This window comes from Drosophila mauritiana, chromosome X, assembly GCF_004382145.1.
Source record: "Drosophila mauritiana strain mau12 chromosome X, ASM438214v1, whole genome shotgun sequence".
NCBI classification, from domain to species: domain Eukaryota; kingdom Metazoa; phylum Arthropoda; class Insecta; order Diptera; family Drosophilidae; genus Drosophila; species Drosophila mauritiana.
The window spans coordinates 12,490,474-12,517,633 of NC_046672.1; the positions used below are offsets into that span (position 1 = coordinate 12,490,474).

A 27,160-nucleotide genomic window follows, 5' to 3' on the forward strand; every position below is an offset into this window, starting at 1 on the left:
ACAGGTGGATCAGTTAACTGGGGTGCCAGCCATTTTAACCTCTCACCCACACACGCACAGTCACTCGAAATAAAATTGAAGCGGCCAAATGTAGGCAACACTTTTTCAACTTCGCTGAAAAAGCTCAATCACATTGCAATTATAGATTGCAAATTAAATAAAAATCACTAAATAAATATTTAATATTAATAACAGTAACAACAAGCCAGAAAGAGATCAACAAATAGCGGCCAGCCAAAAAAAACAAAAACAAAAACAGTGTTGTAAATCAAAATGAAAACAAATTCCGGTTTCAATTGGGTGAAAAAATAAATGGCTGACCCAAAAGATACTCTAAAGCATTTCTAACACTTTTTAAACTACAATATTTTTTTTGTTTTATGCAGCACTGATAGATATGTTAAAGAAAGTCATATATTTTGTAAGTACAATATATGCCATCGAAATAAAAATAATATTCGAAATGAAAACGAACTGAAGTTGTGCACATGCCACAACAGCAATAAAACAACGGCAATACCAAATAAATTAATTAATAAAAAGGCAATTGGTCGACATTGGGGGTTCAGAGCCCCCTGGTACAGAAAAAAAACCAAAAAACAAAAAAAAATGGAGTGGGTTGGTGGGCGTGGCAGGAAAGTCGAGTGCAGTAGCAAACCTGGCTTTTCATTATTTAATTGTGAATTAAAAATACTCTGTAAATATTTAATACACTTCGGCAAATGGCAGCTAACACAAAAAAATGAGTGTCCAATAAAAAGTTTGATATTTATCATTGTTAAAGGATAATTTCGTTAATCATTGTAAGTAATAAAAAGAAAAAAATTATTAATTTCAACATAACTATCATAAGCCGCTCGGCTTTTCATTAGGCATATTTTTCAAGTGCCCTCGTTTGGATTACAATTAATACTATTCAATTATGATCGGACCACAAATAATGGAATAATTAACCGCGTCTCAATTTGATGGAAGCCCAATGTCAGGCACAATTGATGTCCTGTTCGCCATAACATATGCCAGTTCAACAAAATGAAGTCGGCCGTAATTAATGCACATTAATGGAAATTTGTGTTAATTAAATGTGACCCACAGCACAGTTGCACGTGTATTCACACTAACACATATATACACAACACACATATGCACACATATACAACGTGGTATATTTATTGTAGCATACTTATGTGGGCGACAAGCCGACTGAGCGAAATTCCCCACTGCACTTGCCTTTAAAGTAATTCAATCAAATAATAACAACAAACAAGAAAGGCAAAGATGAAAAATCGAAAACTGTGATATGAATTTCCGCTCAGCTATGTTTTATATATATATATATATATTCTTATATCTTTTCTTTTTTGTATTATTTTTTGTTTGCTGACCAGCAGCGTTCGTTGTCGTCGGCGGCGCGGCTCTCTTTGCATTTCGATCAATTTTATTAATAATTCAATCAGTCAAAAAATTATTTGAACCGCCCCAAAGGAAAACAAAAAAGTTTCAACGCCAGGAAGTGGAAGGGGGGTGGGGGGGAAAGAATAGTGGGGGGAGAGAGCGGAGAAAGGCGGAAGTTGGCATTGGGCTTGAGGTTTGCGCTTTCCCTGGTTTCTTTCGTACACAGAGAAAATTTCAATTCTCCTCAAAAGGGTTTTTAATTTTAAAGCTTATGAGAAAGATACATATATTTTTTAATTTTTCTCTGAATTTTTCAAACCTAAACACATTTTCTCTGTGTGTATCGCAGCGCTTCTTTCGGTGACTTTTCTACTTTGATTTGTGCAGTCGCGACTTTGGAGACAGAGAAGGCAGAAGAATGAGCAGAGAGGGATGGAGATAGCGAAGCAGATGAAACGTGGAACATTGCGAGTTATTTGCACAGCAAAGAAATATAAAAAAATATCAGGACCATTGCGAAGTGAGGAGTGAGTGGGAGGGGTGGGGGGTTGTGGTAAAATACGAAAACCAAAAGTAAATCACAACGACAAACAAAACAAAACGAGAGACGCAACGCACACCCCTCCGTCTCGCTCTTTCCGCACTCGCCCTGTCCCGCTCGCACTGCTCTCCAAAATGAAATAATTCCATTAGTACAATTTCTTTTGCAAGTACAAAGAGTAAATATTGAGGAGGTCTATGAAAAAGTGGGCGGAGGATGGGCGCTGGGCGGGGCGCTTAAATGCGTGTGTGTAGGCCTAATGTGTGTGTGTGTGTGTGATGCTGACCTAGTGAGGTCCTTCCCAATTAGCATTATGTATCTTCTTTACTGAGCTTGTTACCTCGCTGCTTTAGACACTTGAAAACCTCCAATATTACCAACTTTCTGTATTTTCTCGCTTTTATTCATCATCGCAGCCAACTTTTTCCCACCAACTCATTTACACTTATCAACTGCATTAATTGTGCAATTAAATTTCGACCATTTTGGCAAATAGTTTTGGCCAGCCAACAAATATGAGCAAACAGAAATTAACCCGAAACTCAATCATTATATTATAGTGCCCTCTCATTTCCTCGCCATCGCACTGTCTCTTTTGCACCCGTTGCAAGTCCCAACGGACTGAGGACTCTGCTGCAACAGCACAAAATTTCTGCACAAGTTACCAAAAATGTATTTAACTTTCAATTAGACAATTGAAAACAACAATTGATGAGAACGAAGAGTTGGTGGGGCGAAAGGTGAACGAAAGGTGAATTTCCAACTGTCAAATCAAATTCAAGTCATACTTCAGGATATTCAAGAAATATTATTTTGAAAAATATTTTTGAAAATTCGGTTTATGTTTAGTTATTAAAAAATCTTTATTCAAATATCCTAAAGTGGCTTTTAACAAATACATTTTGAAAACTTGCAATTGTATTTAAATACACATCCGTTTTTTTGTTAAAAACCGGAAACGCAAATCCAATCAAATCTGGCATAACAACAACAACAATCAATCAATTTGGAGATAACGACAGCAGTAACCACAGTGGAGACCAACAACAATGGAAATGCCAAAAGTGGCCAATTAAAAAATATATACGCGATTCGGAGCACAAGAGCAAGCAAAACGTTGGCAGGACGAGCGAAGGACGAAGGACACCGCCGCTAATTAGCACCATGGGGAATTTGTTGTTGGCAGAGCGCAAGAAGCACGAGGCACGAGGCACGAAGAAGATGAAGCAGTGGCAGCCGCACAACTTGCGTAAGCAGAAGAAGTCGAGTCGAGTCGAGTTGCCAACTTGTGCAAACATCAAAGAGCAGCGCGTTCAGTGGGTGAAAGTGGGCGGAAAGGGGGCGTTTTGGTATGCACATATGCAAAGAGAATGGCAATTTAGGGGAAGTGAAACAGAGCAGGGAAAACGCACAGTACAGCGCGATGTAACCTCATAGATGCGACTTCTTTGGTATATTGACATTTTTTTTTAAATATTTTCATAAGCCTCGGTTAGAAGGAAAAGCGACAAAGAAATATTCAAAAGCTACATTTACTAGTTCCCGTTGATAGCTGGCGCTAGTTAATAAATTTGGCTGTCACTTTAAGAGGATATCCGGTATATTTGGTATATTTGGTATTTTTGGTAGTTTTTTCCAGACTTGTTCTAATGCAACCAGCAAGCTGCATCTATTTGTATTCTTTTCAATGTACAACATCTTATATATATTGCATTGCAGCTGATAGTGAGCTCCGTATAATTGTAAATACAGTTAATATGAACGTCGCTCGGCGGCAGGAGCTGCAAACGCTTTGCTTGGCACTTTTAATTTACGAAATGGTGTTGATTTAACGGCAAAGGCGGCGCTGGCTCAAGAGAAGCGAAGCATAGCGGGAAACAAGGAGCGATGCGAGGGCGGAAAAGCGGAAAGGGAAGGGCGGGCAAGGTGGGGAAAAGCGGCAACAGCAACAGCATCAGTGGCAGCCCAACACAAAAGAAAATTGAAATAAAAACAAAAAAAAAAAAAAAAGGAAAGCATATTTTATTCCGGGCAATTGTGGCCGTCATTTCACTGGAGTCCTAAAAGCGCACATGTGTGTGTGCGTGTGAATACACTGGAAAATATTCGATGGATGAAGTCATCCGAAACTATGAATAAAAGAACTCAAACTTAAAAAACAAAATCATTTCTAAGATTTGGCTGATTTAAATCTAAATAATTATTTTACATATTACATGATCCTTAATCCCAAAATTCGATGCCATACATTTTCTTTGCGTGTAAACCCTTGCTTTTTGGACAACGATTTTCTCTGATTAATAACAGACACAGAGAAAGATAAAGAGAGAGCGAGAGAACACACAGAAAGAGAGAGGGACAGAGATGGAGTGCGCCAGCGATAATCAAAAGGGTGTGCAATTTTAATTGAGCAATTTAATTACATATGTAAGCAAAAGTCTCAGCCGGAAAGAGAGCGCGCTACATCGTGTGAAGGAGAGCGCAGTAGACGAAGAAGCCACACACACACACACATACACATCATTAGCAGATGCTGTTCCGTTACTTACTTTCTCCTCTCTCTGTGTGTGTGTGTGTGTGTGTGTGTGTTGACTCTATGGCTTTCGGTTGGATTATTTTTTGGGGCCTTTTTCGGTTTTTGCCAGTTTACGTTTAAGTTTAAGTTGGTAATTAGTTTGTCAGCGCCAAAAAACCAAGCAACAGTTTTTTTTATGCCCTTTGATTGCATTTTGACTATTATTTAGTTTCAATTGCGTGTAATATTTAACAATTAAATAACGTTGGTAGGAAAATGACACGAAAATGTTAAGCCCCGGTTAAAAAAATGGAAATACACGGCAAATGGCTTAGGCTCTTCAGTTTTTGACAACGGTAATCCAACAAGCAACGCTGAGAAATGGCTCGTTAATATTTCCCCCAGCTCTTTTAATCTCTTATGGGGATAACAACAATCAAAGCAGTACAGTTAGACCCCCATTATCCCATCCATTTGCCTATTGCACCTGTGTTCTGTGCCCTTTATGCATTTCATGCGGGGCAATTAGAAAGACGCGTTTACCGCGACATTGAGAGAAAATTACGTGCCGAATGCTCTGCATTCAAATATCTTTTTCAAATCAAAGCAATTACAAAGTCATCGATATAATCGATAGTTATCGGTATGCATATCACACAGCGATAACTTGTTTATCCGGTATATGCTTTTTTTTTAGGAAAAAGTAGCATAATGGATATTATTTCACACTGAATTATCCAATTGGTACCGACTTTTCTCTAAGTGTCCTGCGGCGAGGTTGACACATTTGGAGCGGACCGAAAAACTCTCGACCTGGCCAACGAATGGCGAATAATGGCGGCTGAATGGATGGATTTCAGCGGCGTGGGGCGTTGGAGGATTGTATATTGGACAGATGGATTGGGTTCGAAAATGCGGAGCCTATAAAGTGGGTGGACGAATCGTACTGGCGTAGAGCTTACGAATTGTGAAATGCGAGTGAGTAATTATGATTTACTAATTAGCAAACACACTCGCAGCGAGAGCCGCAAAACTGACAAACTGCCAGGCAAACAAATTGGTTGCGGATGTGGGGGGTCGGGGGTTGGGGGTTGGCGGCAGATGCGGATGTGGATGCGGATGTGGATACGAAAGCGAATTGGCGGCTAATGCGCTGGACAAACAAAAATGAAGCACACAGAGCAGAGGAGCCACAAGCCTGAGACACACACACACACACACGCACACAAAAGTCTATTAATTAGCTGCACCAACAGGGGGGGCTCCACAAAACCCTACACCCCCCTTGTCACCCCCCATTGCAACGTCGCTGTAACGCGTGTAACGAGGATTTGCTCATCAAATTCGCTAATTGTTTTTGCTTTCGCCAGGCGCAACCAAGCCCCCCTCCAGTTCCCCAACCCTTGCGACCCGAAAAACGCACGCCCCCCTTTGGCGAATTGCAGGGGCGTAGTAAGTGGGCAGCGGCAGCGTGTACGCGAGAGTCCAAACAATTAGCGTAATTTCAATTTTGTTCAAAATTTCATAAACGGCGGCCAGTCTTTTGCCAAGTGACTTTTGCTGCAGCACCCACCACCACCCACCGGCCAGACAAAATAGCCAACCCCTTTGGTGTGGCGCCCCTCCCCCTGCCCCCTGGGACATTTGGGACATTTAAGCCGCGCTGCAGCGTGTTGCATACTTTTGGCCGCTTTTTGACAGCCCAGCCGGCGGGAAAAATGACGCAAAACATCGAATCGCAGCCCAACCACTTCTTACTTCGTTTACTTTCCATCAGCATAATGCACAGTGAGCGATCACTCAAAATGCAATGAACAAATTAATAAACAACAACAATAACAGCGTGTCACCAGTTTAATTGCCCAAAGAGGATAGCACACAAGCATATCGCACAGTTGCGGTCACAAGAATAGTGATGCATAGCGTAAAATAGTTTAAGCTAAATGAGAATTCTATATCATATGGTTTATAATATTTTTGATAAATTTCGCTCAGTATTTGTGAAACCATAGTTAATCTATTAATTCGTACTTAACTTGAGTACTTCAAATGGTAATTATTTAACGCAAGCACTATTGTAACGTTGCCAACTGTAGGCTGGCCCCACTTCACCCTTTCCCGCCCCCCTTTTAACAATGCTTTCAAATTTAGTTTTTGGCGCGCTTTTTTCTGTGTTTTGGAGGCTTGGCTTTGGCTTCTTTTGGCCACCTTCCTATTTTTTCGTGTTTTCGGCTTGTTGTTTAACACACAAAAAGAATTTTTAACTAACACAAAATGGCCGTGTGTTGATTTCTATGTGAATGGGGAGGGGGGGCGTGGCCGGCGGAAGGCGGCATGGATGTTCATGCTCTTGGGGGTCCTGGCTGGGGATTAGTGGGTTATTCGGTTTCATCGCACCCTTTTGCCGAAAGTTCAATTGCAATCTTGTTGCCGATGTTGTTGTATTCGTTGTTGTATTCGTCGTTGTTGTTGTTATTGTTGTTGGAGTAACTCTGACTCTTTCCCCTCAAGCCTGCACAGCGAAAAAATATGCATTCCGCTTAAAATGAAAAGAGGAAATCTTTCAACACAGAATGTTCTCAAAATTCTGGGAAAATATTACATTTTTTGTTTACTACAATGGAAATATTTGGCCAAATATGGAATGTCATATCTCGTTGAACTCGTTTCAAAATTTTGCATCGACTGGCATTCACAGTTAAAAATATTTTTTTTTTCAGGTTTTTTGCAAAAAATGATGATGTAACCCCTTACAAAAAATGAAAAAATCACAAAAAAAAAATTTTTCGAAAGCTGAAAAAATTTAGGTAGGAATCTTATATTTCTATCATAAGCTGTAGAAAACAGTTATTTCCTTGAGTCTGCGCACATTTTTGGCCAAGTTATACTAAAAAATCCATTAAAACGTTTACTGAAAGTCCTTTTTCTTCAATTATCCTTAAAACAAAATAGATGTAGTGATCGCAACAATGTAAAAGGAGAAACTGCAAGTGCTGCAAGTTAAATAGCAGCATTAAAATCAATTAATAGTGAAATATGCACAGAATTTCTTCGAGTGCACGCATGTCCTGCATTTCCTGTCTGCTGCCTTCTGCTCTTTGCTTCGCCTGCTGCTGCTGTATCTTTTTTCCTGCCGTCGCTTTTCGGTGTGCGTTTGGTTTATTAATGTTGACCGTCAATTATGTTTTAATTGTCATAAAAGGTTTGTCCCTTTTGACCACTCCCCCTCCTCACAAGCGGGGGATAACGGTATGTGTGTGTGTGTCCAGGATATCTCCTGCATCCTGTGTGTGTGTGTGTGAGCGAGTAGAGTGTATGCAAACAATAAAATCCAACTGGGATAAGCTGCAGCGGAGGGAAAGGGAAGATGGCGAGCGGAACAGAAGTTGCTTGTCAACATGGACAAAGCTGGATATATGCGCGCGCGTGTGTGTGTGTGCCTGTGTGAGTGTGTGTGTGTGAGTGTAAGCCAGTTGACAGGTGTGCATGTTGGTGTGTGTGTGAGTGCGAGGATGCTGCTGCTTCGATTTGGTTTTCCGGTTGTCAGGCAATTTGCCAACTTACTGCAAAGATCAGCACAAAGTGTAGCCTACACACACACACACACACCAAACACACACGCACACAGCAAAAAAGAGAGAGCGGGTAAAAGTGACACATACATGATGGTGAAGGGGGGAGCGGGACTACAGATAACGCTTCTTTAACAACGATTCATTAATTGAATTGAATTGCACGGCGATTGTATGTTATGTAAAAATAACTTATATTAACTCATAGCTTGGTATAAATGTTAATAATCAAATCTTTTATACCAAAAAGTATGCTATACCAACTAACTCACTGATTAGCTTAGGATTATCTAGTTCTATTCAGATACCTATTAACTTATTGATTCAATGCAAATATTGTATTGTTATAGAAATAATTTAATCAAATGCAATACAACATAATGGAATTGAGATTGATGGCAAGAATGAAGAAAGAGAATATGAATATATAAAAGAAAATGGATGCAGGACAGCGGATTAACGCAACGTTTAAAACCCTGGCAGAGATTGACGAAGTCAGAAAAGAGCGATTCGCTACTGAATTTACAATTTTCCACTTTTTTAACATTTAACAATTTGCCGCCGTTTTTCTGCTCGACTTTTTTTTTCTTTTTTGTATTTTTTTTTTTTATGTCGTACATTTGCTGCCGCCGATGCGCTGATGCCAATGCCAATTTATGAAATTCATTTTTTGCCTACGTTGTGATTATTTATTCAAAAAGTTGGCCTCGGCCAGCGTCTGGTGGCCGCATCCTCTGACTCCTGCAGATATCCTGCAGCCTCGCAGGACTCGCGCGCTGCTGTCCCACACTTTTGGTGTAATTGCAATTGTTGCAGTTGTTGTTGGCGGGGTGGGTGGGTAAATAAATTAATAACACAATTTATGCATGACGCACATTTATAATTACATTTGGAAATAATTTAATTAAAATTGTTAACGCTTGATTGAAGTTAAATCGAATCGAACAAGACAGACAGCGAGTGCGAGAGGTCCTTACAAAAGCGACTTAATTAAATTAGCCCATCAATATGAGGACAGCACGGCATAATATAATAAAATGCCAACAAACTGACCAATTGCCATATCGGGCAACCGAAATCAGTTCGATGTTAGTATCAGCAGCTCATGTGTTTCGGCAGTGTCTCCTCTTCCTTTTCCTTTTCCGTTTCGTTTCCGGCACCAAAAAGGACATTCGGAATGGCTTGTGTGTGCGGTTGCTCAAATAAACCGATCAGCAGTAACGGTAATTAAAAGCCAACCAAATGACCAAATAAGCCACACCAACCAAAAAAAAAAAAAAGGAATTCGGAACGGGAAAAATGAAAAGGACCATATGTGTATGCTGATGGAAATCTTAGAAAAATAATACAACCTACACAGGCTACGAAAAATGGCACAAATCCAGAGATACTCTATAAGAAATAAAACATGAATTGGGTTGGGCTAATAAACTTGCTCAATTGCTAATTAATTCAATGCTAAACTGAATTATAAAGTAGCGCAGTTTGATTTAAACAAAAATCAATTGAACTGAAAATAAAAAATCAAAAACCAAAATTCGGTAATAATAAACAGAATTTGTGGCACGAAGTAACTTCGTTGAAGTACAGGGTATTTCTAGGGTAAGCGCTAATAGCTGTTTGAGAATTCGAACTGCAAGACCACAATACACACACACACACACACACACACATAGCTAAAAGCAGATAAGGCAAAAGCACACACTCGCATATGTAAGCAGTAAATCAACATGAGAACGCACACACACACACACAGCTACGAACTGAGTGTAAATATGTGTTGGTTATGCCCACAAATCAATTAAGTCGATTGGGGCAACATTTTCGGGTGGTAACACACACACACACACAAGAAAACGGTAAAGAGTTGTTAAGCGCCCAAATGACACATGCAAAAGAGGGAAAGGAAAAGCACTCAAAAGAACCGCGAAGTCGAATCCTGCACCCAAAAAATGTAGGCAATGCAACAGCCAAGAAACAGCGCGATACTTCTTTTAAACATTTGTTCATTTACGAAAGACAACAAATGGAACCAAGTAGTAAGGCCACTACCAAAAACTTCTCAACTTCCGGCCAGTGTTGGTAAGTTACTTAACAAGCAGCAGCTAAAGAATTATGTCATAAAAGTTCTTAAATTATAAATACAAATGCTTTGTTGGTAAAACATATGATTTTTATATTTGTTAATGTTGTATGAAAAGATAAATTGAATTACGATCATATCTTTGGTGTTAATTAATTTGGAGATTTTAAATTAAATTGCAAACTGTAAAAAAAACTCAAATCAAAACCAAATAAAATTAAATATAGCATGCTAATTTATATCAATTATGGTTTATTATTTCCACAAAGCCATATGAAACGAATTTTTCGAGTTCAGTTCCCAAAAACAGGCAGTGTGTCGATGCGGCCACCGAGTGGAAACGAATGGCAGCGAATCCTTGGCCGAAGGACGAAGGACGAAGGACGATGAGCGCGGCAGGTTGCTGCTGTTCTGACTGCCGGGGAGTATAAATACCGGAGACGCACGGCCGTCGGCCATCAGTTCTGCAAACGATTTCACTTTGGACGCGCGACGCGGTGTTGCTCCTGCTCCTTTCGTTCGTCGTCCCTCGTCCTTGCCACGAAAATCTCGCCACAAAATTCAACTTGTTTGTTTGTTTGGATTTTTTTTTTTTTTTTTTTTGATTGTGCACGTGCAGCAAAGCAATGTTCACCAATTGGCTGACTGGCAGCAGCAGCAGCACGCCGGTAATTCGCTCCACCGCAGCCGGTATCGGTGGAGCAGGCAGTGGGACACCGAGTGGAGTCAGTGCCTCCGCTTTGGTGATGAGCTCGCCGCCGGATGTTATTCTGGAGGTGGGTCCGGCACCCAGCAATGTGCGATTCGTGGCGCACTCCCTGGTGCTGGGCATGCACAGTGGTTACCTGCGATCCGCCATCCGTTTGGATGAGGCTTCCGCCTCCGCCTCCGCATCGGTATCGGTATCCGCTGCGGCGGGAGCAACAGCTCCCTCCACATCATCGGCCACGACGGCATCGGGCGAACTATTGCTATATCTCAGTAATGTGACGGCCGATCAGTTTGCACCGCTACTAACCTATATGTACACCGGCTATCTCGACCTGACCGTCGACAATATCTTTGCCGTTCTGCTGGCCACCCATGTGCTGCACATGCCACGGGCTCTGGAAATCTGCCGGTGGGTGTGGGTTCGGCGGCGAAACATGTATTTTTCAAAAGCTAAAGGTCTCGCCAGAAATTTCACGAAATTTCATATCAATCCAATGAATATTATGCGAAATAACTTGCATTATCCATGGGCATATCGAATTTAGTATATGATTTTGATTCCATTGTTCCATTGAGTAAGAGTCAACTGTTTAAATATATACGCGTATATATTTTCTAGCTCATTTTTGGCGCGAGCTCAAACGGAGGGCTATTTGAACGGCAATCCCGCCCAGCTTTGTCCAGTGCCCAGCATTCCCGCCAAGGTCATCCGGCCGATACCCAGCAAGGCCACCATGCCGAATTTCGGCTTTCTACCCATGCCACAAGCGCCGCCAAGTGCTGCACCTCCGGCCCATCCAACGGCTCATCCACCAACTGGCGTCGCTCCAGCTCCGGCTCCAACTCTAAGCTCCTTTGGCGCCAACTCGCACATGGAGCACGAGCAGCCCACAGCCATGCAGGACAACGACGAAGAGGATGAGGATGTGGAGGTTTTTATCGATAGCAATACTGTGACGGATAACGAAGCCGATCTCGAACCGGATGTGGACATGGACTGCAATGTTTCGGTGGTAAGTTCTCTGGCCGGCAGCAGTGCCGGCAGCCTGAACATCGAGCGCTTGGATGTGAAGCCACCAACACCCGTACCAGTGGCTGCTGCCACCATAATCCCCACTACGCCCAAGCCCCAATCTCTGCAAAGTCTGCAGGCCAAAGGTCAAAACTCAAGAAGGGAGTCGAATTCAAAGGGCAGCAGGACGAAATCCTCCGCGTCCAGATCGCGAAAATCCAGTGGCCTGCAGGTGGCCAAGGCTCCTGTGCCGGCTGCCCAATTGGATTTGGCAGCTGCCGCCACACCGATAACGCCCTCGAAATTCATCATCGATGTGGCCAGTTGCGATGGACCGGTTCGCTTTCGAAGGATCCTCAACACAGCCTACGGCCACAAGCCAGAGGCCATGGCATCGGGTGCGTTGGGTGGTCCTGGCTCTGCTCCAGCTGGCGGCGGTTCGACCGCATCCATGGCGGTGGAGCAACATCGCAGCCAGCAGAGTGTGAGCTATTCGTTTCATCAGCAAATGGCCAGGGCCATCAGTAGCCAGCAGCGGCAATTGAGTCACCAGCAGCAGGAGGAGAGCGAGAATAGTGGCGATGCCATACCAGCGGCGGTCGGTAAGCAGCATGCAACAGGAGCCACCACTGCATCCTCATCGATGTCAACAGCAGCAACCGCATCCACGGTTGCTGGCAATAGAAAGTCACAGGCAACCGGAACGGGATCTGCATCCGGATCATCCGCTGGAAATCAGGAGCTCTACGTGTGCGTCTATTGCAAGCACACCTTTAAGTCGCAGTATTGCTATCAAAAGCACGCCAAGCGGCACCTGAACCCATTGAGTTTGACCACCACGGACAAGAAACTGCTGGTGGAACCCGCCGCTGCAATGGCCAGCACCACCGACATGGACCAACCATCGGTGGGTCAGAGTGGTGCAAACAGCTCGGGCGGATCGGCTGCATCTGGAAATGGTGCGACAGCTGCAACATCAGCCTTGCTGCGTCGGGAGGTTCGACCGCTGGACATGAATGTGCAATATTATCCCTGCAAAACGTGCGGCAGCAAGTTTCCCAGCTACTATTTCGTGCACAAGCATCGCAAAATGTGCCATGCGGATGAGATCGAGGCGACGGCCACCAGCAACACGAGCAACACGAGCAACACGAGCAACAACAGCAGCAGCAACACAAGCAGCAGCAGCAGCAGCAACGGCAGCAACAACAGCAGCAACAACAACGCGAAACGCGACGATCAGCAGACAACACAGCCGCAACATCAACAACAACAATCCTAAAGTAAATGGAGCACATGCAACAATGGCACTGGCAAAATCAAAGCAACGAAATTTACGAATTTATCTACACCTATCACACACAGAATGTTTTTTTTTTTTTTGTCGCTCTAGAAATGCAATTGAATTAATAAAAAGTACTTAAAAACAATCAGCACTGAGAGCATAATGGTGAAACAACTAGGAAAATACTTAATGCAAGTGCACAAGTGAAAGTGGAAAAGCGTAAAGTTTCGAATTCGATTCAAAAGAAGGCTCTTCGTGAATAAGGAAAATCAACTTGGAAATAAATCTGTGCATAAATCAAGCTTAGATGCGTAAAAAGAAAAAAAAGGAAAAAAATAAGAAAAATAAGAATTAACGCATTAGAATGCGTTTCGGATTTCCATATCGTGAGCTATAGCATCCACATTCCAGCTCATCATCGACATTATGCTTCTTGCACCCTTTGAAACGAAGACGGAAATGCGAGTGGCCAGGGAATTCAAAGGTAAACAATCCTTGCCGCAATTTAATAATTAAATTAAATCACTTGCATAATAAAAAAGACGTTTACAAAAAAGACTTTAATTTAATTGAGTTTAATTAACTCGCCAGGGAGATGACAGCCAACAAGGCCGAGCGAAGCGAGCGAAGCAAAGACGATGATGGAACGCGGGTGGTGCTGGTTGTATGTGGGTGGTGGTGCTGGTGGTGGTGGGTGCTGGTGGGTGGCCGCCTTCGTTGGGCGGTGGTGCAAACAAAAACCGCAAGCGGCCGAAAAAGCGTTGATCTGAGCGCCGCAGAAAATGAGGAAACCAGCGTACCCACCAATTGAGCTACTCCTTCATCCACCCACTTTGCCACTTCCCCGGATCGCTGCCCCATCCCGTGTCAACTCTTTTTGGCCCTGGACTCCGACAACTTGACTTGCGGCCATATAGCGCGAGCTCAGTGTCTTTTTGTTCGTATATATACATATATATCTTCTTTTTTGATGAAATATTAATCGAAAACGCTGGCGGAGAAGCAGGCAGGGCAAACAGAATTGCAGAATCCCAGGAAACGGACATAGACATAGCCACCAGTTCTGATTGGATTGAGGGGGTGAGTGGTGATGAGGTCGGTTGGATAGTTTGATTAAACGGCACAAAAGAGACTGCTGCTCCTGCTGCACCACACTGCAGTTGTCAATGGCGGGAAATGCATTTTTGATGTGCTCCGCGGGGTGGGGAGGGGAGTGGAGTGCGCCCAGGACATTAACATACCAATGTAAAATCGAAAGAAAAATAAACAAGAAAGTAATGAAAAGCTTCAGCAGGTTAACAGTGAGCTTTTCCACATCGCAGGACACTCTGTGAAAGCTTCTCTTTGAACTTTGAAACGCGAAAAGCGCATAAATTCCCTAGCAAAACATTGAACCATTTCCAAAAAAGCTCGCGCACAGGATCAAAGTTCTACGAAGCTTTTGTCTGTGCTTTCAAGCTAAAGAGTTCAAAGAATTCAACCTGTTCTTTGGTTCATAATCATGTTTTTGAGAATCTCTTCAAATAAATTATATATCCCTTGATACTTGAAAGATTGCGAAAATGTACTGGATAAATCAGTGACATCTGAATAGTCCGGAATAAAGTAGATAGCTTTTGGCACTTACCTTTGCCATCGAGGGCGAGAATCTCGTTTGCATTGACCATCGAGTTGCCACTTCCATCCGCCAATGGAGGCAACGAGATCGCCGGAGCTGTGGCCGTTGTGGTCGCCGTGGACGAGGACGTTGCTCCCGCTGCCGTGGACATAATGGATGCGGCACTTATTAGCAGCATGGAGGAGGCGGATGACGATGGCGTGGATGTGACGACAACCGAAGCCGACGACGTGGATGCCATCGATGTCTTGGCCATCGATCCATCCTTGGCATTGGCCTTCAGGCCGTGACTATTGCTGATGTTCATGCTGCCACTGGTGCTGCTATTGGTCATAGCCGCCGTTGCGTTTCCAGCTGCCTCACCGGAATTCAGTTCGAAGCGCTTCCTCTTGGATTCACTGCACCAGAATCGAAAGAGATAGCAATAGTTAGTTACAGTAGTCTTATTCGCATTATGTACACTTCACAAGACAATCGCTCACCTAACATCGGAGTGCAATTCATTGCCAGCTCCCAGTCCCTCGACTTGGGCAGCCTTCAGTTTCTGGCCAAGATAGTTGCCCGCCGTGGTGGCTGTGTGGCCATAGGTGTTCACCCCGGCACTACTCTCACTCGCCGCCGTCGATGATGTGGAATTTGGCGCCCTGGATGACGGCGTTGTCTTCACGATTTTATCGCCACTCGTCGCAGCCGCCGCATTCGTTGCTGCTCCCGATCCAGGTGCTGCTCCAGCGCTGGCAGAATCATCGCCACCCGTGGACGTCTTCACATTGGCCATGACCACTGTTTGATAGCCTGGCTTAAAGCCATTCAAGGTTACGCCCTGAGCCGGAGCGGAGGCGCCTGTCGCATTGCTGCTGCTATTGCCACCGATAGCTAAAATACAGAAGATTGGAAAATTGTTTAGTTAGAATCCATTCCAATGCCATAACAAAGGGGAATGGGATGCGGGTATTCCGTGGTCAATGTGCCATAGATTGTCTACGAATTGCACATGTGAGGATTACCCATATCCCTACAGCATTACACCACTAGACCCACCATTATAGCCCTCGGCATTGACAGCCTTCGAACCAGTTTTGGCCAGCGGATCGTTGGCTTCTGCCCGAGAGTCCGCTCCCTTTGCAGCCGTTCCCGCTGGCTCAGTCGCAGTTTCCGGTTTGCCAACACCCTTGGCGGCAGCTGTCGCTGTGGCGCCCGTTGCCGTCGTCGCCTCGCCAGCGCTGGCCGCACTCGCTCCGGTTGCCGGTGTGCCGGCAGTGGCCACGGTTGCTGCTCCGGCTGTGGCTGCTGCCTCCTCCTCGGCGGTTTTGCTCTTGGCCTCGCCGCCCGCTGAGATCTCTGGTGGTGCTGTTGCTGTTGCAGGTGTGGTTGCTGCTGCCGGAGTTCCTGCTGCCGCTGGTCCTCCAGCTGTTGCTGCATTCTTATCGCTGGCGCTAGCCGTCTTGCCGGCATCCGTTTTATCTGCGGCTGCTCCTGCCGATGTCGCTGGACTTGCCGTCGATGATGATGATGATGTGGTTGTTGTTGCGGTTGTGGTTGCTGCCGCCGCCGCCGCTGCTGCAGCCGCTTTGGCCACCTTTTCACCGGCAGCCGTTGCTTCGACGGCCTTGGTGGCGGCGCTTGCCTTCTCGGCGGCACTTTCTGCCGCCTTGGCTGCATCCGCTGCCGCTTTCTCCGCCACACGCTCCCGCTCGGCGGCCCGTTCCGCACGCTCACGCTCGGCAACGGCGGATGAACGACCGCCGGACTTTTGCTGCTGCTCGCGCTGCAGGCGGGTCATTACGCCCGTGGTCATCGAATCGATGATGCACTGCGGCTGAGCGGCCTGAGCCTTTGCTGGATTACGCGAGCTGCGCGTCCGCTGGCGGGACTTTCGAAGCAGCTGCTTGTAGTTCTCGGTCTTCTTGCTGAGGTAGTAGTAGCGAACGCAATCCTGAGGCGATTTGCGATCCAAACTGGCGGCTATGGCCCCAAAGTTCTTCGGATGCTGCAAATACTTCTCCTTGAAGGTCTCCTTCTCGCCGGCGGTCCACATGTTGAGGGCCTTACGCTGCTGATGAACTGCCACCATATCCTCGATAAGTCCGTTTTCGTTGTGATAGGCGCATCGCCTCTGGCGGGCATCGTGCATCAGAGGCGGTATGACCGCATAGGAGCGCATCTTCTTATCCTCCAGCGCCTGCTCCTGCAGGCCATCCATGATCTCCTCGAGATCCGCCTCGGATTTAATCCGAGAGCCGACGCGATTGAAGCGCTCCTTATCCTCGCGCTGTTTCCTCAGCTCCGTGAAGACCTTCTCGAAGAACTCGCGGTTCTTGGCCTCGCGTGCTTTCCTCTTGGCACTGGCCTCCATCCGCTCGCATCGTCGCTGCCAGTCCGCCTGATCCTTAGTGTACTTCTCCACCAGTCCCTGATTGTGCCCCCAGCGCTCGGCCTTCAGTTTTCGGATGTGCAGAAGCAGGGGCGCACGAATCTGACTCTGATGCTGGCGTATCAGCATGGCAAGGGCCTCGACATCGAGTGGCTGGTTATACAATGGCAACCAGGGTCTGCCGGCTACGGAACCCGGAGAGGATTCCTCGGCCGCTGCATTCTGCAGCATGGAATGTTGCGCCTGGGCCGTCTTCCGATTGGCCGCGTAGATCTTCTCCGCCAGCATTTGGCTGCGCCACGATAGCTCCACCACCGGCTCCTGATCATTGTTGTTGTCGTTCACCTCCTTGGCGGCCCTCTGCTCCTTGGCCAGGGCGGCCTCCTCCATCAGTGACTTCTCCTTTTTGCGCAGCGTTTCCATTGTCGTCTCCGCGGACTTGATCTCATTGTCCACCTTCTGGATCTGCATGAGTAGGTCCTCCTTGGCGCTGGTCCTTCCGCGCTCCTCAATCGAACTATCGCTGGGCAATGTCGGCGAAATGGCCTCCACCTGATGGGCAGTAAACATGTTAGTAACTGACTAATGTTCCTATGGCCAGACGTCTAAAGAAGTAGCTCTGCTTGAATCAAGTGGTCGCAATATTCTCACGTTTCATACGTTTCATGAGCTTGGACTTTGACAAAAAAAAAAAAGCACAGAAACAAAAAAAAAAAAGAAAACTAGTCTCAACCCCGAAACCCTTAGCTATGCAACCACCATTTTTCATGGTCACTTCGTTACTCCGATTCAAAGAGATTCCTTTTGGAATACCCTTAAAAACTAGTTTTTGTACTAACGCATTTTGTTGGAATGTTTGCGATTCATAATTCAAGCATGGCTCTTCTCGCGTCTCTCACTCACAGGTGACACTACTCACCTGAGGATGGTAGGCCTCGGTGCTGGCGGATCCCGTGTTTCCCGAGCCCGGTCCGGCGGCAACGTTGCCACTGCTGCCGCTGTGGCTCGCCGATAATCCCGCCGTGGAGACGGTGACCGTGCCCACTGGTTGGCTCACCACGGTGGACATGCTGCTCACCACTGGCTGAGATCGGCCCTGGGATTGTGAGCCATGTTGCTGCTGCTGCTGCTGCTGCTGCTGATGATGTTGCTGCTGCTGCTTCTGCTGCTGCTGCTGTTGCTGCTGTGGCAGCGTCTCCACCTTGAGCTGCATGCCCATTGGCGTGGTGACCACTTGCCGGCACATGTCATTGTGACTCTGCCGACTGCTGTTCATCTGTTGCTGCTGCTGCTGCTGTTGCTGCTGCACTTGCGCTGGTGAGGATCGCTGGTGTTGCTGGTGCGCCTGATGTTGCTGCTGCTGCTGCTGGTGTTGCTGCTGCGGGTGTGGTGGCAGGTGATTCATATTGTTGGCATTGGCCTCGCTAAGCCGTTGCTTCTTGTACGGCTGCTGGCCGCCAAATGGCTCGGGCGGATGTTGCTGCTGCTGCTGTTGCAGCTGCAAATGCTGTCGCTGGTTGACCATCGCCGCAGCAACGGCCGCTGTGGCATTGGTCAGGTACTCGCTGGTGTATTGCAGTGCCTGTGGGTGGGGCATGAGGATGCGCCCCAGACTCCCGACCATTACGCTGCCACCGCTGCCGCCTCCACCGCTGCCAGCACCAGATGTTGCACCCGCGCCACTGGGATTGCCGCCTTGCTGCTGCTGCTGCTGCTGCTGCTGGGAGGAATTACTATTTGGTTGACTGGCATAGTGGGGCATGGCCTCCATGACCAGCACTCCGCCGGACTGCGATACCTGGACGACACCGCCGCCGGGTGGAGCTGATCCGCCGGCACTACCTCCTCCACCTCCGCTGCTACTGCTGCTGTTCGAACTTTGGCCAGAAACGTTGCCTTTACCCGCCGATACCGCCGCCACAGCCGCTCGAGCTGCTGCCCTCTGATATTCGGGCATCGACGCTGCAGCCTGCTGCTGTTGCTGCTGCTGCTGCTGTTGCTGCTGCTGCTGCTGTTGTTGCTGTTGCTGCTGCTGAATTTGGGTGTGGCGCGAGTAGGGATTATCTCGGTAGGTAGGCGCCGGGGCAATGCTATAGCCCGTGTTCTGGATAAAACGATGCTGCGGGGGCCGTGGCGGGTAACCGGAGTTGACTGCCGCCGCTGCTGCGGATGATGGCGGGTAACCGGGGTTGACGGCCGCCGCAGCCGCTGCCGCTGCTGCTGCTGCCGCTGCGGCACTACTGCTGTTGCTGCTGCCGGGTGGGTGAGGTGGTGACAAAGGTTGTTGCTGCTGCTGCTGCTGCATATGATGTTGCTGCTGTTTCTGTTGCTGCTGCTGTTGCTGCTGTTGTTGCTGCTGCTGCTGCTGCTGCTGCTGCTGTTGGTGGTGGTGATGGATTTGCGGATGCAGGTTGGTGCGTTGGTCCTGTTGCTGCTGTTGCTGCTGGTGCGACTGGTGCTGCTGCTGCTGCTGCTGCTGCTGCATATGAGCCACCTGCTTCGCATACTGCGGCAGCTGCTCGAGGGCCCTGTAAGACCAGTGGGGGCGAAAGGAGAGGAAGACAGCAGATTATTAAATTATTGTCCAAATGGGCAATGGAAACGCGGGCAGTGAGGCATTTCTACGAAGGAAGGAGGCGAATCTCTCAATGGTTACAATGGCTATAAGTTGTTCATTAACTTCTAATAAAACCCCTAATTCATGGAGACATCTTATTTGCAGCAGTTAATTAAGATTCTTATGCAAATACACTCTTATTACGCTTAATTAACTACAAGATGTTACTATAGTTAATCGATGCTTATAAATGATGCATATGCCCCAACTTGCAGACTTACTAACTTAACTGACTGATCGCGTGAGCTTTTGACACCTGCCAATCAAACATAGAATTGCAGAGCTCTTTAACCAGAGGTCAGAACATCTGTTAGCCACAAAAACAAGTTCTATTCGGTTCTAGTAACTAACTAATCCAGCGACTTGCTTTCAATTATGAACTGCGATCTGCAATTCCATTTACGGGCAAGCGAGAAATGCTGCAATAAATGAAATCTGACTGAGGCTTGACCCCGTTTTTGCGGCAATCCAAGATAATCGCATGATCAACGCATCATATAATTTAGCATATCTGCATAATGCATAGACCCATGTGTATATTTATATATACATATTTTTAAGTGGAATTTAAAAGCGGGCACCGATCTAACGGTGCATTTGAGCTTATTGTTATTATTTTTGTTTATTGGGGACACGAACCCCGGCCGGCATCGAACCACTGCGAACCAGCTAGAGAGAGCGAGAGAGATCGATCTGGTGTGCGTGCGAACCGAATGAGGCCATCTCTTTCGTTTTGGTGTTTCTACGCCATGTGTTGTCCGTTAGTTCGCGCGTTCGCATCGAACATGTTCGATGTTGGCGGTCAGCCATGTCGCCAGCGAACGGCAGCCGCGTCGGCAGCGGCAGAGCGACGCCGGCAGAGGCAGCGATCGAACCGATTTGTTGTGCTGCCCCTTCGCCACACGCAACACACAGTGGTGGCCCAAAAATTGGCCATACCCAAAGATTTGACTAGTTTTCGTCTGCTTAACTTTTATATTAATGAACCATAATATTTGAATTCGAATGGCAATAGAAAGTTATTAAGAACATTAAACTTACTTACATTAAACGTTCTTATTCATCTTTTATCCTTTCCCTTTATAAAGTTATTTCCGCATCATATTCACCTTTAGCAACAAATTTAAATTGCTTGCAACACTTTGCCAATCGTATCTATACATTTGTGTATATACACATCATATTCACCTTTAGCAACAAATTTAAATTGCTTGCAACACTTTGGCAATCGTATCTATACATTTTTGTATATACACATCATATTCACCTTTAGCAACAAATTTAAATTGCTTGCAACACTTTGGCAATCGTATCTATACATTTTTGTATATACACGACTATTGAAACATTTGAAAGGAGCTTTAATATTTTACTTACAATCGCTTTTTGAAAGCGTCTCTGTGTTGTTTGCCCTTCCATTCTCAATTTTCTATTTCCCACATTTACCGAATTAGGCACACCACTTCATACATACATATGTACGAAAAAGCTGCCTAAAATGCATTTCGCATGTTTTTCCCTTGTTGTGTGCATTTTTAATCAAATTTACTATTATCAACAGTAAACGCATTTGATGGGAATTTGTGATTTTGTGATTAACGTGCGACGCGATTGACCAGACGCCCCTCTCGCTGCCTCTGCCGACGTCGACGCCGACGCAGCGTCGCGACCTCATGCATCAACGTCGCTCGCAAACACTCACTCACAAACAAACAAACACACACACACTCACACACACAGGCTGGCAAACAAAGTTGCACAGCAACAACCACAGGCTCGTTTATTAATTCATTAAATATTAAAAACGATGCGAGATGGGAGTGCGAATGAGATGGCCTGCGTCCGTCGAGCAACGTTGCCGAACTTCACCGTGAACCATTCTTTTATTTTTGTCTTTAGAAAAACATCAAATTCAAGGCTTTTGTCCAGTCCAGCTCGCTTTTGAGTTAAAAAGAAATATGAAAAGCTCAGACAATGATGTAGCGCAATCATCAATCATGAATGACGACGAACCATGCGAAATCGCCAGAGTAGAAAATCACTTCAAATGCACAAAACTAATTTATACTGATTTACAAATACACATATGTATGCACACATACATATGTTATTTGTTATACGCCAAAAAATGTATATTTGTTTCTTCTTTATTTATGTATGTTTTTTGCATTGAATAAGATATTCTTTACATTTCTTATTGATTTTTTTATTTATTTTTCTTTGAAATTTTGCCAATATCAATACTTAGTTTTTTTTTATCAAATTTTGAACAAGTGAATATTTATATTTTTTATTTATTTAGTTTTCATTTCTTTAATGCAATTTTGTAATTTGTTTAATAAAGCTGGTTCATAAAGTTTTAACAATTTCATATCAAGTATTTATAAATGAATGTATGTATTAGCTTGTGCCTCATATTTTGTATTCTTAAATAATATTTTATATCGGCCAAAAGCTTTATAAACCGTGTGTAAACTTTGACCTTTTTACCGTTTTACGTTAAAGCTTTTCGCGTATTTCTTTCCTATAAATCCCTTACTTTTAAATTCCTTTCGACCTTGCCTATTAGATGTTCTAATTAAAATTCCATCATGTTTTCACACTCTTTCAAATTTTCATATCTTTCACATAAGAATTCCTTGACCAACTGCTACATTTCATTTTATTTTAACAATTTTGATTATTCATTCAAATGAGATTCGGTTTTTGTTTTAATCATATTACTCTTGTTTTTTCGATTTTATGCCTTGTTATTTTCGTTTCCTTCCTTCACAAAAACGCAAAATCGTTCTGAATTCACGCTCGTTGGGATGTTTTACCTGAAAATAAAAGAGAAAACGAAAAATTAGCAATTGTTATACATATATGGATATATGTAAATATACAAGATACAGAAGAATAGCATACAATTTGAATTTGCCTTTGTGTGTTGGCGAGATAAAGTAGCAAATTTCCATTTGCGTTGCATAAGTTTAACGTTTTGCAGCCCTAAAAATGCGTATTTAAACTAATATATTCAGAATGTTATTAGCTAGAAATCAAGTCAAATATCTGATGTCTGAATGTATTACATTCTTCCTATGAACATTTACTCCATTATCTTTTACTTTTATTGAGTGCCACACCCACGACAAGAATTAAAAAAGCAAAGAAATAGAGGAAAGAGAACAAAAGGTAAATGCGAAATCTAAACTCGAGTCAAAGGAAAAGCTCCGGCTAATAAGCTCTCTTTTCAAGTTTCCTTCCATCGGCTTCTTCTCGCTCAGCATTTTCTCAGCATTTTCGCTTATTCCCCAAACATTTCCCCCGTGCTGCTCCGCATTTTCCGCCTTAAAGTTTGATCAAACAAAAAGGAAAATAATTAAAAGCCGCACACAGCTTTGTTTTCGTTTGAAAAAGTTTGAAAACACGCGGCAGCCAGAAAGAGATGGCCAGCGTTTAAGGGCAGAATTGGGGATATGTGGGCGAAAGAGAAGGCATGCATGCACACATGCACCGTTACCCGTTATCCGTTATGTGCGCAGTAAGTCATATGTATATAGCCATGTCTGTATGTGTGTGTACACAACACATTCTCTCCATATGTTTTGTGCACACATGTGTGTGCAGCATCCGTAAGCATTCTCCCCAACGCCCACCACCGCCCCCTTCGCCGTCTTCTTCTTCTTCTTCTTTCAGCCACGCCTTGTGGCTGTGTCCACACAAATATGTACATGTATGTATGTGCATGTACATGTAATCCATACATACATGCATGCCACACATCTATATGTATGTACATACATAGCTATATACACACAGCGAAATAAAAAGAATCCAGGCAAATATTGGAGTAAAACTAACAGAACAACCGAAAAGAAGGAGCCTAAAACATGGAACATAGACCACGCAAAGAAGAGCGGAATAGAAAACCACAGAAAAAAAAGAAGAAAACACGAATATAAAACGGAAAGCGCAAATTCTTCTATGCAAAAGAAAAAAATAAAAGGGGAACGAAACAAGAAGAAGCTGTGGCTGTAGAAAAACGAAGTACACTGTCAAAAATTATACTCAATCGATGTGACTTTATGTATTGCAATATTATTAATTAATAGTTATGTTTCATTTTATTAGCCAGCAGTGGAATGTATGTACTTATGTAACCTTCTTGTAGAACTACATCCCATCCAAATATGCAGTGTTTTCTTTTCACCTGCATTTTGTCCAAGTGTACGCACAACAAATAGCTGTCTGCTATCGCCTCCCCATTTTTCTCAACTTTCCCGCCCAATTTTCCGATCCCTTTTGCCCCAACTGCAGCGCACAGTGTGCAAAACAGAAAAACAACAAACTTTTTGTTTTGCACCTTATTGATTTTTGTCGGGCGGCAGAAAATGCAGAAAATTGGTGAGCAGGAGGTTCTGTTAGTGTGTGTGTGTGTGGGGGGGGGGGGGATAGTGGGTGGTAGAGGGTGGCGATGACAGCCTTGTTATGAATTCCCCAAAGAGTGGGTGGAAAAGTTGCTGGTTGGAAAAGCCAGCCGTACTTTGTATGTTGATTATTATTCTTGGCTCCGGTTTTCCTCGCTTCTCTCGCTTCCTTTAATTCTTCTCGCCCGCTTTTCGTACTTCAAATCTAGAAATGTATATATTTCGCCCATTTTTCGCCAACATACATATATTTCCCACGCCTTCTTTTGCGCCAACCACATGCTTTTCACTTCTGTTGCCTGCTTTTAGGCGCTAAACTTTGCCCAGCTGCTGGAGCGAGATAGCTGCAACTTTAAAACGTCCTTTGCTATCTGTGTCTCCGTTCTTCGCTCTACCACCCCCCGCACTGCTTCCTCCTCTCCTCTCGTGTCCTTCCTCCTTTTCCGTCTGTCGTCTGCGTGCCATTAAATTCGTTGGAAATTTAATTTGTGCTCGAGACAAGAAAAGCCACGCAAACAGAGACAAAAGCGAACAGAGTGAGATAGGACGACTGCCGGAGAGAGACGGAGAGCGAGAGCTGGGAACGAGAGAGATGGAGCTAAATGAGTGGCAGGCAGATGGAGAGACCACGAATTGGATCAGCTGTTCTTTGAGCCAGAATGCCAACATCTCCCCCCCTCCACTCATGATGAATGTTGCACGACTTTAATGGGCAAAACTCGTCTAAAATAGTTGTTAAAACACGCAAGAAGCATTACTAATAACTGTGGGAATTCATATCGTTCTACTTTAATCGCGTTTTGCGGCAGTATCTGGTGATTACAGGGTGTCGAATGACATGTCAAGCATTCGATAGTAATTATTTGTAATTAATCTTTATGGCTGGTAAACATTGTAACAGTATTCTCAAAAAAAAAACCCAGTAACAGGAAACGTAGTAACACATTTGTCTCTTTCTTATTTTGCGAATAAATCAAACAAATTCAGTCCAGCTAACAAACAATTAGCTATTATTAACGCCGAACGAACATCGTGACAGCTCTCAAAATTAAAAACTTGTGAGCGAATGCGTTAAAGTTTCATTAAATTGTTCATTGGTTCCGACACATGCGTTGTGATTTAACAAATAGTTAATTCAATATAAATTGGATTTCATTTGCAACGCTGCCCCGCCCCTTCAGTTTGCAATTACAAAATCAAAGTTGATTGCCTTTTGGCACATTAATGAATATGGCGAGCAGTCTCGTGGAAATTCCCGGTTGCATCAGTAGCTAGCTGATTCATTTGCCAACCGACAAACTATCCATATGACAGTTAGGTTCATCGATTAAATGCAGCTAATCGAAACAATAACCGACTAAATACGGTCGACAGCAGTTAAGTCGGGATGTTATCGTCACTGACATCTTGTCGTGTCGCTTCTTTATCACCATAACTGTATCTATGTACGTCTATCACCAACACAAATACAAGGCACACACACACACGCACACAGAGAGACACTTGAATATTAATGAGCTGAAATTGCACATTTGCATTTGCCCATTTAGTAGTTCAATGTACAACACACACCTTGTCGTCCATCGATGAGTTATCATCCCGCCGTCGCTCGGTTTTCCCCTCGCACCTGTCACACACCTCATGAATATAGAGAGAGAGAGCGTCGTATACTAAGTTATAGCAACGTACAACGAAAACGGCGACAGCAAATAGAAAAAAAAGAAAAAAAAGAAAAAAAAAAATGGAAAAAAAAAAGAAAAAAAGGAAAAAAAAATGGTAAAATGGAAATGGGTAGTGGAAAAAATAAACCGCAAATGACTCATGACCATTCAGATTAGTGTTATTATTATGACAGTGGGCGTCGTGCATTCCCCTCAAGTCAACAACAACCTCACAAACTGTCACAAAACCGGGCACTGATATCACCCGACAGGTGGCGCTATCCAACCTATAAAGCAATCTAAAGTCAAACCAGGTATTTCCAGAGTATGAGCCATATCCGGGGCTATAAATATCGGGGCTTATTCCATAGTGTTTTGCTTTGAGAAACTAGCATTTGCTGCATATTTTAGAATTCAATCAGCACACATTATGATACTTGCCTATATTTAAACCTTAAACTTAAACTGATTTGAAGTCGTTTCTTTTTCTCTGTCTGTAATCGATAATATGATCGATATGCAAACCCAAGCAACTCTAAGGTACACATTTTCTTTCCATCTGCCTTTTTGTTATTTCGTTTATTTTCTTTACCACCGATATTTAAGCCAGCTGTTTTTACAGCTGTTCTCGACCTTTTAGTGATAGTCAGCTAAATTTTCGTTGGGGTTCTTCGTTCGCTTCTCAGGTTCTTTTCGCTACTTAAGCCCCTCTGGGGATATTTTATTTCAAACGCACAGTCAGCGCTGCGAATTGTTGTTTAAGTTTACTCAAATTACGAGATATCAGCAAAAATGCTGAAATTGTGATGAGAAATAAATGGGAAAAAGAAATCTGATCATTTTCATGCCTTATGATCTTGAACATGTTTATAGATACATAAGCATTTTTAAACAATTTCTTGTGTAAATATATAGTTAGCACTCTTTTACTCTAGCTTTTTTTTAGTTATTTAATAACTACAGACATCTCGGCATTTCCTTGCAAACTGTGAAAGGTTCTGAGATCTCAAATAACTCTTGAAGTTCTGGGAATAAATATACATACGCACATATGTTTATGTATGTTTATCTGTATTTATTGTGTGTAAGCAACGCATCCCACTAACTTGCGAATTTTCACACGAGGTTGCGAAAGCAATTTCCTGTCTATCCATATACAGTGGATACAAAAAGATCTACGATCGAAAGGGACTACAACAGCATAATGGGCAACACATTCCGTCTATTTTCATAGCTGTACATTGAACTTTTGCCGGCACATGGTAAAAACAAAATTACTTGTAAATATGTGCATGTATATGTACAAAAATATGCTTGTATAATTTTATGGAAAGGGGCTGTGTGATTAGGTGTGCCAATTATTGCGA

At 44.1% G+C, this 27,160-nt stretch overlaps 2 protein-coding genes across 7 annotated transcripts in view; one reads left to right on the top strand and one right to left on the bottom strand.

Annotated features, from left to right (window-relative positions):
- Positions 1-27,160, bottom strand: part of LOC117146658 — a 54,297-nt gene that overhangs the window by 7,524 nt on the left and 19,613 nt on the right. For 4 of the 6 annotated variants that reach the window (XM_033312998.1, XM_033312997.1, XM_033312996.1 and 1 more), the window contains 4 exons: positions 18,026-19,653; positions 15,774-17,658; positions 15,215-15,608; positions 14,742-15,130 (listed from right to left, as the gene is read on the bottom strand). In XM_033312998.1, coding sequence (XP_033168889.1) covers positions 14,742-15,130; positions 15,215-15,608; positions 15,774-17,658; positions 18,026-19,653 — 4,296 coding nt within the window. The remainder of the gene's footprint in view (positions 1-14,741; positions 15,131-15,214; positions 15,609-15,773; positions 17,659-18,025; positions 19,654-27,160) is intronic. The other 2 variants (XM_033312999.1, XM_033313000.1) reach the window with 2 other exon arrangements.
- Positions 10,733-13,111, top strand: LOC117146659 (hyphally regulated cell wall protein 3). The gene is made up of 2 exons (XM_033313001.1): positions 10,733-11,226; positions 11,437-13,111. The coding sequence occupies exons 1-2, from the start codon at positions 10,733-10,735 to the stop codon at positions 13,109-13,111; spliced, it is 2,169 nt and encodes a 722-aa protein (XP_033168892.1).